This window comes from Rhincodon typus, chromosome 40, assembly GCF_021869965.1.
Source record: "Rhincodon typus isolate 14 chromosome 40, sRhiTyp1.1, whole genome shotgun sequence".
Taxonomy (NCBI): Eukaryota; Metazoa; Chordata; class Chondrichthyes; order Orectolobiformes; family Rhincodontidae; genus Rhincodon; species Rhincodon typus.
Window position 1 is genome coordinate 1740546 of NC_063371.1, and position 15652 is coordinate 1756197.

The 15652-nt window shown below is 45.1% G+C and overlaps 1 protein-coding gene across 6 annotated transcripts in view; it reads left to right on the forward strand.

Moving 5' to 3' along the window:
• dmtn (dematin actin binding protein) overlaps nt 1–13478 on the forward strand; it is a 50566-nt gene extending 37088 nt beyond the window's left edge. For 5 of the 6 annotated variants that reach the window (XM_048618475.1, XM_048618477.1, XM_048618473.1 and 2 more), the window contains 7 exons: nt 8–113; nt 1915–1979; nt 4392–4449; nt 6386–6438; nt 9553–9618; nt 10848–10922; nt 13243–13478. In XM_048618475.1, the coding sequence (XP_048474432.1) occupies nt 8–113; nt 1915–1979; nt 4392–4449; nt 6386–6438; nt 9553–9618; nt 10848–10922; nt 13243–13356 (537 nt within the window). In that variant the 3' untranslated portion in view covers nt 13357–13478. The remainder of the gene's footprint in view (nt 1–7; nt 114–1914; nt 1980–4391; nt 4450–6385; nt 6439–9552; nt 9619–10847; nt 10923–13242) is intronic. The other variant, XM_048618476.1, reaches the window with a different exon arrangement.
• Nucleotides 13479–15652: the final 2174 nt, after the last annotated feature.

A 15652-nucleotide genomic window follows, 5' to 3' on the forward strand; every position in this document is an offset into this window, starting at 1 on the left:
GTTCTAGATCCAGTCTGGACTAGGAAAGTTGATCTTGAAGGAGGAGTTGGAGAAATCAAAACCGCGAGGGAGGAAATCTCGCTCACTTCCAGATCGAACCACAAGGAGTTTCTGTAAGCATTAGTAACAGACATCTATGTAGTACTGTGGCTTGGGAGGTGCTGTATAACATAGTTTGAAACCCTTTCTGAACTTGGCAGCACTGCAGAGGCCTTTGACTTTCCATCAATTTCAACATTTTTGACAGGATAATACTGGGGCAGGGAATAAACAGGAGAAGAGGAAATGTTGGGAGTTCTGCCAGTATCTGGAAGGAATTGAAAGGGTATACCAGATCAGCAGCACAAACTATTGATTCTATTTCAGTTGGGAAAAGGTTCACTGAAGAACATACTTCCTGCTCATGGTCTGTTGCTGAAAAGAAAGGCTTGTTATCCAAGCTTCTTGTCTGGAATTCATCAGGACAAAGACAAGAATGCCAAATTTCAAACAGTCACTAGCATTTATATTATAGCAGAAAAGGATGCAGTTATGTCAGTAAGTCAATTCTGATTGGCTGAGCTGTTGCCAAGGCGAAAACAACAGAGAAATATAGACTGGCCAACCTCCCTAGGAATTCAAAAAAGGCTCAAACCTATCCCTTTGGTTTGCAGAGAACGGGCCCCTGTATATGAATGGACGTTTAAGAAGTGTAAGTGAGCACGACCCTCACTAACTATCTTACATTGGTTGTGAGTGAAGGTAGAAGCACACACAGGATTGCTCAGGCAGTGCTGCTCGATCACAGAATCACATTAAACAGTAATGTTTGGGTTTTGCAAAGTGTGAGCTGTTTGAGTTTGGTCTATACCACTGCTTGTCACAAATAACTGAAGATGGTTGATACAATTTACACACCCAGCATCAGAGCTGCACTAAAATACATACACAGCCTGCTCAACAGCGTGGCAGGCAGATTATCTATTTCGGACTGATGGCAACATTCTGTTCAGGGAAAATATCACTCGCGTAGCCGCTGAATAGTAGCAGCATGGAATGGCTACTGGTCTTTATATTTAAAAAAAAAAGCTTCCTCTAAAATCTAGCTTGGAACAAGCACAAGTTGTTTGAAATCTGACCAAGTCTGTACTTGTCACGGAACATTACCTTTCAGAACTTCCTGCAGATTAACCAGTGAAGAAACGTTATGCTTGGAATCCTTTTGAACATTCCCCGGTCATGATGTGTTTTGACAGCAGAGGGTGCAGTTTTCAACAGGACAGTGGTAAAGGAGCACAGACAGTGAACTCGTCCACATCTCAGCTGGTGGATGTTTTGAACAAACGTTCTAGGGTAGGGTGCAATTGTGTTCACAAATACCAGAGAGACTGAATTGAGAGGGGTGAATTGATGCGCATTTTCGGAATAAAGAACAGATAGGGTATACAGAAATAAACTACTTCCACTGCTTGAGGAATCTGAGCCTGAGAATCTGTGACGTACAGTGGAACAATTTGAGCCAGATCTTGCAAGATTTAATTTAGGAAATGCAAAGGCTGAGGGGAATTTGAAACTCTTTTATTCTTCCTTCATATTTTGTAGGATGTATGTGTCATTGGCAAGGCCAACAATAGATGCCCATTTCAAATTTATTAATTGAATTTAAATCTTACCAGCTACTGTGGTGGCATTTGAACCCAATCCCAAGAGTATCAGCCTGTGTCTCTGCATTGAGTCCTCTGACATCAGCATAATGGCACCGTCTCCCCGAACAAAAACCAATGTTAAGTCAATTGATAATTTTGAGATTAATAGCATTTTGTTATTCAGAGATATTAAGAGATTTAGAACAAAATGGTTCGCTGGAGTTGGGTCACAGATTAGCCAACATCTCACTGAATGGTCTAATAATCACACTATTCTTACTTCCTACAGCTCCTCAACAGTCAACATGTAAATCACCCTCGCTCCCCATCCATGGGAGGAACAGTCTGTACAGGGTAAGCATTGATTTCCTGTGCTGTAATTCGGAATATTAAATCATGTAGCGACTTCACTTTATAACAGAAACAGGGGACAGTCACACTGGCAGTTCCAACACAAAGCTGAAGTATGTTCAAGGGCAGTTGATTTCTGAGATGACACTGGAAAGGTATCAATATCAGATAGACTCAAGCTACATCAAATCACTGAAACATGCTATATATGGTGCATAGACAGAGAGGCTCATGCCAGTACAGAGAAAGGGAGGGAGGTGGTTCAAATAACTCCACAGAGGACGGTATCCTGTTGCCAAGTCACCCTTTATTTACACATGGAGATTCCTTTCTCAGAGCCCTAGCTCTCAGAGTGAACAGAATCCCTGACACTCCAGTTTATATCTATCAGCCAGGGGTACCTGATTGGTCCAGGTTAACAGCCCCAATCAGGGAACTCCTATTCTATGAGATCCAGCTGGCTGATCTCAGTACAACCATGACAATGGTAGAAAAAGGAAAATATTTAATCAGAGCAGAATGTTGAGCTGTTGGCGGGAATTATGAAATAATAACGTTATCAGACATTCAAGTATTTCACTGACTTCCGAAGAAATGTGAAGTTTTAAGCAAGGGTGGGGGGGGGCACGCATGTTGAGTAACACAAGATGTGTCTTCCCATGTCCACGTGGGAATGGGTTCATTTTGAGGTCAGTGAGGTCAGAGCCAGTATTAAGGCTCCAGGCCCTAGACTATCTATTTCAGGATTGCTGTAAAACATGGAAAGTGCTAGTGCCAGGAATGCTGGTGATACCAGCTGGTGTTGACAAGAGTTATGGTTATTGTCAGTGAGGTCACACATGCAGTGCCAGTCCTGGCGGTGTGAACCTCGCCAAGTTTTCTAAAATCCAGTTGTAAACAGAGTGCGCATCAAACTGCAGAGGGAGAGTTATCTGGACACTTTGATGCAGGAGGCAGACATAGCCCTTGGGTGAGGAAGTAGTACTGGTCTGGTGAGTGGTCAGGGGCAGGAGGGTGTGACTCAGAATATATACCAGCAATGTCTGAATGCTGGAGCAGACTCAGTGGGCTGATTAGCTTAATTCTGCTCTTCTATTTTATGGAGAGTCCGACAGTTAAGGGGAACCTGTGGTACATGGTTGGAGGAACTGCGGGGTTTTTGTCCTCATCCAACAGGTACAAAGTACTTGCTGCCTGCTTGGACAAGACCAAAGACAAGATGGATAAGCAAACTGATCTATTCAACTGAGGCATCAGGTTTAAGGACATCTGCTAACACTGGTAAAGAACTTGAGGAGGATCCAGTGATCAAAATCCACGATGGAACCAAGACAGTCATAGAGTCACAGAGATGCACAGCACGGAAACAGACCCTTCAGTCCAACTTGTCCATGCTGACCAGTTCTATTTGCCAGCATTTGGCCCATATTCTTCTAAACCCTTCCTATTCATGTACCCATGCAGATGTCTTTTAAATGTTGTAATTGTACCGCCTCCATCACTTTATCTGGCAGCTCGTTCCATACATGCATCACCTGCTGCTTGAAAAAGTTGCCCTTCCGGTCCCTTTTAAATCTTTCCCCTCTCACATTAAACCTATGTCCTCTCATTTTGGACTCCCCTACCTGGGGAAAAGACCTTGGCTATTCACCCTATTCAAGCCCCTTATGATTATTTAAACCTCTATAAGATCACCCCTCAGCCTCCGACACTACAGGGAAAATAGCCCCAGCCTATTCAGCCTCTCCCTATAGCTCAAACCCTCCAATCCTGGCAACGTCCTTGTAAATCTTTTCTGAACCCTTTCAAGTTTAACAACATCTTTCTTATAGCAGGGAGACCAGAACTGAATGCAGTATTCCAGAAGTGGCCTATCCAATGTCCTGTACAACCACAACATGACACCCAACTCCTACAGTCAATGCACTGACCAATAAAGGCAAACGTACCAAACACCTTCTTCAGTATCCTGTCTCCTGTGAGTCCACCTTCAAGGAACCATGAACCTACATCCCAAAGTCTCTTTGTTCTGAGATGTGAGGTTCTGTGTACTCAGTTGCATGGATTTAGCAGAGGTTTTGTAGATCTGTAACCGCCTCCCCCCACCCCCCGATATTCCTGGATAAAACAGTTAACCAGTCGGGAACAGTGCTGGGGAGGAAGAAGGTGAGCAAAGAATTGGCAAACAGCTCCTGATCAGACAAAGTCCTTCCTTGTCCCTTGTTGCCATGTTTTAATGCCTGCAGTCAAATGAAGAATAATTGCAGGGCTCAGCATGGAAATTTCAGAATGCAGAAGCTGATCCCTCCAAAGCGCTGAACAATTTGAGCTTATTTCGGAAGACAGGGAAATGAGGGAGATTGAAAATTTGTTGACAATGGTGTACTGTAATTGAAATGTTTCTTTGCTCCTTAGCTGCAGTCTGCAGATTTTGTTACACCTCAGAGACCGGAGAGAAAGAGCGATGCTGCAGGTGAGCTGGTGTGTCGCGACTGGAATCAGAACGGGACATTGTCCACCGTGTCACAACACAGCTGATACAGCAGAGTTCAGCCAAAGAGTCAGAGAATAGCCTGCAAGGGAGGTCTAGCTTCCCAGACACGCTGATCAAAGCAAACGCGTCAATAGCTCGGTATGCTAACACTGATCAGAGCAATGACAGGCTAAGTCAATCCTGAGCCTCGAACACTATGGCGCTCCCTCAGTACTGACCTTCCGACAGTGCAGCACGCCCTCAGTACTGACCCTCCGACAGTGCGGCGCTCCCTCAGTACTGACCCTCCGACAGTGCGGCACTCCCTCAGCACTGACCCTCTGATAGTGCGGCCCTCCCTCAGCACTGACCCTCTGATAGTGCGGCCCTCCCTCAGCACTGACCCTCTGATAGTGCAGCGCTCCCTCAGCAGTGACCCTTTGACAGTGCGGCCCTCCCTCAGCACTGACCCTCTGACAGTGCGGCCCTCCCTCAGCACTGACCCTCTGACAGTGCGGCCCTTCCTCAGCAGTGACCCTTTGACAGTGCGGCCCTCCCTCAGCAGTGACCCTTTGTCAGTGCGGCCCTCCCTCAGCAGTGACCCTTTGACAGTGCGGCCGTCCCTCAGCAGTGACCCTCTGACAGTGCGGCACTCCCTCAGGACTGACCCTCTGATAGTGCAGCGCTCCCTCAGCACTAACCCTCCGACAGTGCGGCGCTCCCTCAGTACTGACTCTCCCACAGTGCAGCACTCTCTCAGTACTGACCCTCCATCAGTGCGGCACTCTCTCAGCACTGACCCTCCATCAGTGTGGCACTCTCTCAGTACTGACCCTCCGACAATGCAGCACTCCCTCAGCACTGATCCTCCAACAATGCAGCACTCCCTCAGCACTGACCCTCCGACAGGGCAGTGCTCCCTCAGTACTGACCCTCCGACAATGCAGCATTCCCTCAGCACTGACCCTCCGACAGTGCGGCGCTCCCTCAGCATTGAACTTCCGACAGTGCAACATTCCTTCAGACTGTCAGCCTGAATTTTATGCTCAAAGCTCTAGGTTGGGGTTTCAAACCCACCACCTTCTGATTCAAGATTTTCTTCCACTGAGTGACAGATCCTTAATCTGGTAATAATCCTGGAGGACATTCCGCCATCCATCAATGGCTCTCTAAAATATTCTGGCATCCCTCTTATTCTGGTTAACAATAATCCCCACAGAAACCTGGCAGTTTGTCAGTGGAGATGGTTGAGGATAATGCTAAAAGTTGTCTTTTATCAATGTTAACCTTTGTTCTAATCTCTCTGCATCATAAATTATTCCCTGTGCAGAGAACCAGTGAACAACTGGTCTCTCCCAGTGAAAATGACATTCCAGCAAACGGGAATTTTCCAATGGTGTTGGAAAGTTGTCCATGTTTGGTGAATGCTGAATATTGTTTCATCCCTGCCCTGGTGGTAAGGCTAAGATGCACTTGGGGGAACAAATGCAAAATATACTTTTTTGACGTGGTCGAATGTTTTACCTCATTAAAGTAATCATTTTGACCACTTTTCAAATATCTCAGATAACCAGGCACTGTGGAGTACTGGTTGAGAAAGTCCCAGAATGTGTTCTGCACATGAGGACAAAATATCAGCTGATTAAATTGTGCCTCATAGAATGGTAGTATCTTCGACAATGGCAGCGTCTTCAATTTTACAAAAGCTTCATCCCACCGAAAAACACACAACTGCTCTACGCATCACACTCTTTTACCTTTCTCAAAAGCTCCAGTTCCATTCTCCCTCCATGTGGAATTGTGAGGAACGCTCTTGCGTGCAGCAAAGAAACTATGTTTTTAAAAGATTAGAATGTTTGTTCAGATCTGGGGGAGAGAGGGCCAGACTGTTTGAACTCTGCAATTTTCTCATTACGTCTTCCTCTTGTCTCTGCAGATATCCAGGTGAGTGCTCAATATGCCTTTGTGAATGTGCGTTCCACACAAGAGGTGAGAATTCCTATCTGATAGCCAAATGCTAGAAACAAAGGATTTTGAGCTATATGGGAAGCAGTTCGTGCTGTTGATGTGAGCTGTTCACACTACAGATGCTGTAGCCTGTTAAACAGTCTATTTCCTGTGTTCAATGTCCTGTCATAGGGTTAAACAAGGATTGAAAGCCAAACTGAAACCCAAGAGAGAAGAACACTAGGAATCAAATGCTACCAGTTGGAAATACATTCTTTGAGAATTATTCCACCAGAGTAATTCCCCCAGAATTTGATCTACAGACTGCTGTTCATTTGGTTTTACCATTTAACGCACAACGTGACTCATCTCACCACACTGTGTTGAGATGTCTATTTAATTCCCACTTACATCTACCAGTGGCATGTTGGATTGACAGTGTGTACCATTTGTAAATGCTGACCGTATGGATACAGTCACAACACTTTCAGCAATGTGCTTATTTTAAAGTGTCTGCTTTCATTAGGACACACAGTCAGTGTGTGACAGAATGGTGTATCCATCATCCCAATAGTGGGCCATTTAACTTTCCACCTTTCAGAACATCAAAAGCACTGGTTCATTCGGATAGACTGTCCTTGTCTGAGATCAGTCTAAGGCTTGATGTGCAGAGTGGTTGAGGAAAATAAGTTTTGAAACTTTAGCCCATCAACGGTTCCCAGCTCCAAATGTCTTGTCCCTGAAATTTCATGGGAAATTCCCCCAGTTGGTGGAAATTGCACGAAACGGCACAAACTGTTTCCGCCAATAAAAGTGGTTGTACTGCTGTTACGCACATTAATAGTCTTTGATATTTTAAACAAAGTAAAATTTGTAAAATTTGATACAATCACCCCTGTGCGCATAGATTTACACTGACTCCCGGTCAACCTTTGTTGACCTTTCAAATCCCTATGTGGCGTCCTCCCACTCTCTACTTCTGTTATCTCCCCCAGCCCCACAATCCTTCAAAATCTCTACTTACCTATGATTCTGGCCTCTTGAGCGTCCCTGATTTCAATTGCTCTGCCATTGGTAGTCAGGCCTTCAGCTGCCTGGGCCATAAGATCTGTTATTATCTCCCTACACCTCTCTGTCTCTCTAGCTCTTGCTTCTCCTTTAAGATACCACTTAACGCTTAGTTCTTTGACCTATCTGTCATCATTGGCCCTAATATCTCCTGATATGGCTACAATACTCCTGTGAAACACTTGGGATGTTTCATTCCATCAAAGGTACTGGAAAAATATTAGCTGTTGTTTTTATGACACAGTATCGGTAAGAATTTACAGATGGATCTAGTAGCTGAGAGACGTTTTGTCTTCACTGGCCAGTTATGTGAATTACTTCATTTGAAAGTGAATCATATACATCAGTCATTTCCAGCTTCTGCCAACACTGTCTGACTCCATCAGTGGAGCAGTATGAAACTCCCATTGCAAGTAAGAGACACTTTTACAGACATGATAGGGATGAGAGGTGGTTAGAACATGAGAACTAGAATAGTGTTGAATGAAAGGGCAAGCAAAGCAAGAATGTAACTTGGAATGAAAACTGGGAAAGGGAAGTGAGTGGCAAAAGGTTCAGATGTTCATGGAAAACTGACTTAAACTGAAATCACATCCATATACTTGAGCTGACTGTAGAGCTAATCCCAGGGCTGAGTTTTGGTTTGAGGATGTGGCTATTCCAATGGTGATCTTGTTGAAACTCTTGGAACCTAGCTTCCCCTCTTGCTGCCGTACCAAACTCCATGATCTTCGCTTTGTCTAACTGAATATAGCTGTGTGCATGTCCAGTCCAGCCTCTTGCTCTGCATATGGTGTGGTCCAAACCGTATCCCTCAGGCATCATCTCCCCATTTAATCAGGAGGTCACTGAGACAGCCTATCCCATATTGGCTCCTTTCAGGTCTGAGATAGACACATTAAGGACATTAATCAATATAGAATGGGCTCATCACTTGCTCAAGGTTTCACTGGCCACTCATCTTTGAATCAGACCATTGTCCCTCAGTACACACCAGCTGAGTCCATCCCCACATTTTCTGTGACGCAGCTAAGTTCTCTTCAGATGTATTATCCTGGTCAAAACCCTCTCTTCCCTTTGGTCTCTCTGGCTTTCTTCTTCAGCTGTTACTGTGACTTTGATTTTTCTTAATCTCCACAAACATATATGCAACTTGACAAATGTGAACGCTGCCTTCTCTCTCAGCTTAGCACTGGCTGCTTCACTTAGCTTTGCAATCTGAGACTAAATTTTATTGAGAAAAATTGTCTCAGTACGTACCTACAGAAACAGAGGAGAACAATGATCTGCTTTGATCTTATTGGCAAACTTAAAAGCCAAAGAGACAAAAATGCATACAAAGACTTCTTCTGTCAAACTGAATCATATACAATGCCTACACTATGGAAGCAGGCCATTTGGCTCCTCAAATCCACACCAACCCTCCAAAGAGCATGAAGTCCTGCATTTCCCATGGTTAATCTACCTAGCCTGCATACCCCTGGACACTATGGGCAATTTATCATGGCCAATCCACCTAACCTGCAGATCTTCGGACGGTGAGAGGAAACCTGAGCACCCAGAGGAAACACACAGGCAGGACGTGCAAACTCCACACAGAGAGTCACCCAAGGCTGCAATCGAACCCAGATTCCTAGTGCTGTGAGGTTGCTGAGCTAACCACTGCACCACCTGAAGGTTCATCTGGTTTACAATTTACCAGCCTGGTAGCCACAGGATACAACACTAATGACGAATCTTAGCAATCTATCTCTGTCCATTTGTCTATCAATGACACAGCCCTCGGGGTGGAAAAAGCCCAGCGGTGCAGAGCTCTGGGAATCATTCAATCAAAGTCCCCTATCCCTCCGAAAGACCCTATACTGACTACATACCATGTGTAAAATGTGCAGTGCATTATGTTCAGTGACCCTTTAACTCAATGTCCATTCCCATCAGCGCTCAGGTTTTCCTTCCCTCCGCTTGTCTCCTTCTCAGCGTTGCAGTTTTTATTCTTAATGGGGTGAGATTTTGGATGCGTTTGCCTCTAAGTGAAATAATGGAACAGTAACCCACAATGTGGATGTGTGCTGCCTCTACTTTTTGCAGAATGGTGACACACAGTCAGGGAGGATGGACAGAGGAACATCTTTGCCAGCCATGTTGGAGCAAAAGGTCAGCATTTAATTTTGCTTCTTGTTCATTCAAGGAAATGGGTATCAAAGGCGAGGCCAGCATTCATTGGCACCCCAACTGCCCTTCAGAGAGTTTTGATACAAATATGCACTTTGCCCAGCCATTTCAGAGGGCAGTTCAGAAACAGCAACACTGAATTTATTTGACTGGAGTCACAGAGATGTGTAGCATGGAAACAGACCCATCAGTCCAACTCATCCATGCTGACCAGATATCTTACATTAATCCAGTCCCATTTGCCAGCATTTGGCCCATTTCCCTCTAAACCCTCGATAACAAGGTGTACAGCTGGATGAACACAGCAGCATCAGAGGAGCAGGAAAGCTGACGTTTCGGGTCTAGCTTTAGCTGAAGAAGGGTCTAGACCCGAAATGTCAGCTTTCCTGCTCGTCTGATGCTGCTTGGCCTGCTGTGTTCATCCAGCTCTACACCTTGTTATATCAGATTCTCCAGCATCTGCAGTTCCTACTATCTCCCTCTAAACCCTTCCTATTCATGCACTTTTTAAATGTTGTCATTGTACCAGCCTCTACCACTTCCTCTGGCAGCTCGTTCCATGCACACACCACCCTCTCCATGAAAAAGTTGTCCCTCAGGTCCCTTTTAAATCTTTCCCCTGTCACCTTAAACCTATGTCCTCTAGTTTTGCGCTTCTCTACCCTGGGGACAAGACCTTAACTATTCAACCTATCCATGCCCCTCATGATTTTACAAACCTCTATAAGGTCATACCTCAGCCTCCAACGCTCCAGGGAAAATAGCCCCAGCCTATTCAGCCTCTCCCTATAGCTTAAACCAACCAACTCTGACAACATCCTTGTATATCTTTTCAAGTTTCACAACATCTTTCCTACAGCAGAGTGACCAGAATTGAACGCAGTATTCCAAAAGTGGTCGAACCAATGAATAATTGAACATAAAGTCCCAGCTACAATGTTGGAATTTGCAGCATGGTTGCTGACCCTATTCACTACTATTTTACATGTGTTGCTTTGACACCACTTCGTTCCCATCCCTGGATTCAGGATTTCTACAAATCCCTGCTTTCTTGCCCAGTCAGTAGCAGTCCGGGATTGTCTTGGGCTGGGGAAGGCGAAATCTGGCACAATTCCCATTTCTGATCACTGCACAGGATCCTCGCTGGAGGAACAGCACAATGTGGGACACAGCGCAATGAATAACTTTTTTCCAACTTGTCTCTCTCGCAGGTTTACCCATATGAAATGCTGAAAGGAAGCAGAAGTATCAACCTGCCTCAGGGAGTGGACAGGCCCCGGCTGGAGGTAAGGATGGGAAGAACTTGCCTCTTCAGAAACAAGAGAAAGAGTACAAAGCCCATAGGTTCTAAGAGACAGAAAGTAGCAATAAACAGTTCTTGTCAGTAGGAGGAACATGTATAAGGGACTCTTGTGATACAGTGGTACTTCCCCTACCTTTGAACCAGGAGACCTGGGTTCAAGTCCCAACTGCTCCAGAGATGTATCATAGCATGATTTGGGAGTTGGGACATCATGTTAACATTGTATAGGATGTTGGTGAGGCCTCTTCTGGACTACTGTGTCCAGTTCTGGTCGCCCTGTCATAGGAAAGATATTATTAAGCTAGAGAGAGCTCAGAAGAGATTTATCAGGATGTTGCCGGGAATGGAAAGTTTGGGTTATGTAGAAAGGCTGGGACTTTTTTCCACTGGACTGTAGGAGGTTGAGAGGTGACTTTACAGAGGTTTATGAAATCATGAGGGGTATAGATATGGTTAATGATAGATGTCTTTTCCCTAGGATGGGAGATTTCAAGACTATATTTTTAAGGTGTGGGATTTAAAAAAGACATGAGGAGAAATTTTTTTACACAGAGAGCGGTTCACGTGTAGAATGAACATCCAGAGGAAGTGTTGGATGTGGGCATAGTTACAACGTTTATAAGACACTTAGATGAATAGGAAAGGTTTGGAGGGATACGGGCCGAAGGGTCTGTTTCCATGCTGTATGGCTCTATGTATAAACAGTTTGATTGAAAATATCTGCAAGGTTCAGTATTAGAATGGCTTCTCTTCATCTGTATTGGTTAGCTGGACTTTGAGCAAGAATGCAGATATCATCCAACTTAGAAAAGTAATGAGCAGTAAGGAAAGTAATAACAGACTTCAGATAGCGGGTAACATCGAATGTAGAGCAGTATGAAATGATAGCCATTTTGTTTGAAGGGGGAGCAGAGGAAACAAAAGCTAACTTGGTCCAATTGTAAACAGGGTTCTGGGAAGGAGAGGACAAGGAGTGGGTGTCGGTGGGTGAATGTTTGCAAAACTTCATGTCAGTGGGACAAGATGAGGAAGTGACTAAAAAAATGCACCTATGGATCCTTGGGGTATGATTCAGGGAGGGAACAATTTGGGGGATGCAAACAGAAATTGCTGGAGGAACTCAGCAAGTTGGCCAGCAGCCATGGAGAATCATAGAATCCCTACAGTGTGGAAACAGGCCCTTCGGCCCAACAAGTCCACACCGACCCTTGCAGCATCCCACCCAGACCCATCCCCGCTATAACCCGCACACCCCGAACACTACGGGCAATTTAGCATGGCCAATCCATCTAGCCTGCACATCTTTGGACTGTGGGAGGAAACCGGATCACCCGGAGGAAACCCACGCAGACATGGGGAGAACATGCAAACTCCGCGCAGACAGTCACTCGAGGGTGGAATTGAACCTGGGTCCCTGGCGCCGTGAGGCTGCAGTGCTAACCACTGAGCCACCGTGCCGCCTGAAGAGAGAAACAGGGTTAATGTTTCGAGTTTGGTGACTCCTCAAGGATTTGAGGGGCAAGATTCAAAGAGGGGGTCGATTCAGGGAGGAGACAATCAGAGGGCACAATTCAGGAAAGGGATGATTCAGGGAGTGGGGATCATTCAGGATGGGGTGGGGCCGATTCATTGGGGAGTGATCAATTTGAGGTGGAACTTGTCTATTCAATGGGGGCAAATTAGAGATTGGGGAGCAATTCAGGGAGAGGGATCAGGAGAGGGGGTGGGATTCAAGACGGGACTATTTATAGAGATGGGGGTGATTCAAGAAGGGTCTATTCATGAGGTGGGTGTGATTTACAGCGGGTATATTTAAAAATGGGGGTGATTTAAAGAGGGTCTATTTGAAGAGGAGGGGTGTGTCATTTAGGGAGGGTCTATTTAAAGAGGAAGGGTGTGTGATTCAGGAAGGGACTATTCACACAGCAGAGGGTAATTTAGGGAGGGTCGATTCGCAAAGGAGGTTTGGTTTGGATGGTACCAATCAGCACGTGCGGTGACTTGGTTCGTGGATGTCAATTTGAGTTGGCGGGGGAAATTCATGGAGGCGCCATTTCATTGTGGTTTATTGGAAGCTTTTCAGTTGCTGGAAGTCCCTCAGGAGTAACAGATCCGGCTTCAAGTTCAACCATTGACCATTCTTAAAAGAAAGAAAGAGTGGGAGGGCACTTTCCAAGAAAGAAATCCTGAGAGCAGAAAGCATGATGATAAAATCTCTTGCACCAAGACTGGGGTAGATTTAATTTGTCTTGAACCTTTAACCTGCGCAGCACAAATTAAAATATTCACCTTCTCTCTAACAGAGACATCTGTCCCCTGAGGAGTTCCAGGAGGTTTTCGGAATGACAATTATGGAGTTTGATAAGCTTCCCCAGTGGAAGAGGACTGAACTGAAGAAGAAGGCTCGCCTCTTTTAATCTGCAGCAATGTTGGGACGGAGAATCCTTTTGACAGATTCCCCATATGTTGGCTGGTTTGCTGTGTGCTGGATGGTTGTTGCTTCTACAGTGTATCACTCACATGACTCAACTTTAAAACATTTTGCTTTCTGTGCGTTTTTTTTTGCTCTTCTATTTTATGAGATCTACCCTCAAATATCCTGGGGTGGAAACTCCGATGATCTCACCATGGTATTTTGGTTTGGTTTGGATTGGCTGTGCTGAATGCTACCTCCTGACCACAAGCCAAAAGTGAACTGCTACCGTGACAAGCTTACAGATGTCTCCATGTATGTCTAATTGGTAATTTATGTCTGACTTACAGAGCAGTTTGATGTGTGATCAGCCCTGAACGTAAGTGTCTGCAACGTACCATAGTTGTCACCGTTGTGTTCCTGGTGGGACAGGCTTTTGAAGGGCTGAATGGCCTGTACCTTAGTAGTACTGATGCTTAACGTACAACCACTTGTTGTCTTCAGATACCTCGCTCAGCTCTGTGCCAGGAACAAACCAGAGCCTGTTTGCCTTCTGTACCAAATCACTCAAGAACTTAAAACAGGAAACCAAAATTTCTTCTTCAGATGTCAGATGGGAAAATCTGGAAATTCGGAGTCCAATGCTTTAACGTTTTGTGCATCTCGCATCTTTGACAGATCCACTCCTGACATCTAACGACTTATGCAAAGGACCAAAGAGTGTACGATCTGTATATGGGAGAAGGAGGCATGAATTCCTCCAAATATCAAAAGCAATCTATATTTTAAAAAAGTATCTATTTATTCTCTCTGCTGCTATTACTCTTAGTCCTGGGGTACAGTGAAACATGGTCAGCTGTAAGTCTGTGACTGTGTGGCTCATGCACACACCTCTGCTTCTCCTGTGCTGTTGAAGTCACAGGGACGAATGGTTTCTGATAATATTGCTTACCCCTAGCTTTGAGTGTCACCCGTCACCCTGACATGCGATATTATGGTCTGAGCTGCTTCTGGAGTCCACAAAGATGGTGTACAGTTTGACTTCTTTGCCAAATCAAAGGAGAAGGTGTGTATAATGTCTCCCAGAACAGGCTCTCGTTTCTCTGCTTCAGCTCAAAACAGTGACAAGTCCTTCAGGGTTTTGGTGAACGAGCTCTCGAGCTGCCTTCAGATAGTTGGGCCCACATATTTATCAATGTTCAGTACAAACCACAAAACGAATAAGGTCCATCCACCCCTGAACTGCTTTGTAATCACCCCCTGAGCATCTGTTATATATCTTGTGTTTAAAATAAATACAGTTCTGTTTCATAACTTAATGCCTTTCCTCAATAAAATGTCCATGGGCCAGAGGATTGTCTGGTTTGCAATCGGACAATGTGCCTCATAAATTGGAGGTACTGATAAACAGGACTGTCCTGACATTACAAGTCCCTGTTACACTGGGGGGATCTCAATCCCAGTTCGTGTTGTGAGAACTGGGATGTAATGGAGGATGGGGTCTGTAAAATTAGAACCCTACTGTGTGAAAGAAGGCCATTCGGCCCATTGAGTCCACACCGATCCTCCAAAGAGCATCCTACCCAATGCCTGTAACCATGCATTTCCCATGGCTAACCCACCTACCCTGAACATCCCTGTACACTGTGGGCAATTGAGCACGGCCAATCCATCCTAACCTGCACATCTTCGGACTGTGGGAGGAAACCGGAGCACCTGGAGGAAACTCACGCAGACACAGGGGAGAATATGAAAACTCCACAGAGACAGTCGCTCGAGGGTCGAATCGAACCCAGGTCCCTGGTGCTGTGAGGCATAGTGCTAACCACTGTGCCACGACAATAACAAAGTTCACAAAGGGTTGTTTTAAAATGAGAAATTAGGTGGGCAGCAATTAAACAAGAGCACTGAGGAATAAGCACTTTTTTTCCCTATGAAAATATATTATCTTGGCTTTCACGAATCAGAATTTTGCTTTGCTTTCGCTCCTGGTATTTGATGCAAGAAATACCACAAGGTACTCTGTAAAAATGTTTTGCTGTAAACCTACTCCACAGCAAGCTGCAGCATCGACGGCTCACGGGGCACCAGCAGTGCAGTTATGGTTAAAGCGAAAGGGTTTGTGGAGTTCTGTGAATTGTCTGTTGCACAATGGTCTCAGTACCCACAGGCTGCTGTAGTAACTTTACAACACTGGGCAGTAATTGAATAAACCTGTAACATGGCCTTCTCAATAGAATGTCTGTCCTTGTTACACATGTGGTATCAATTTATACAGCACGGAAACTCTCAAACAAGAT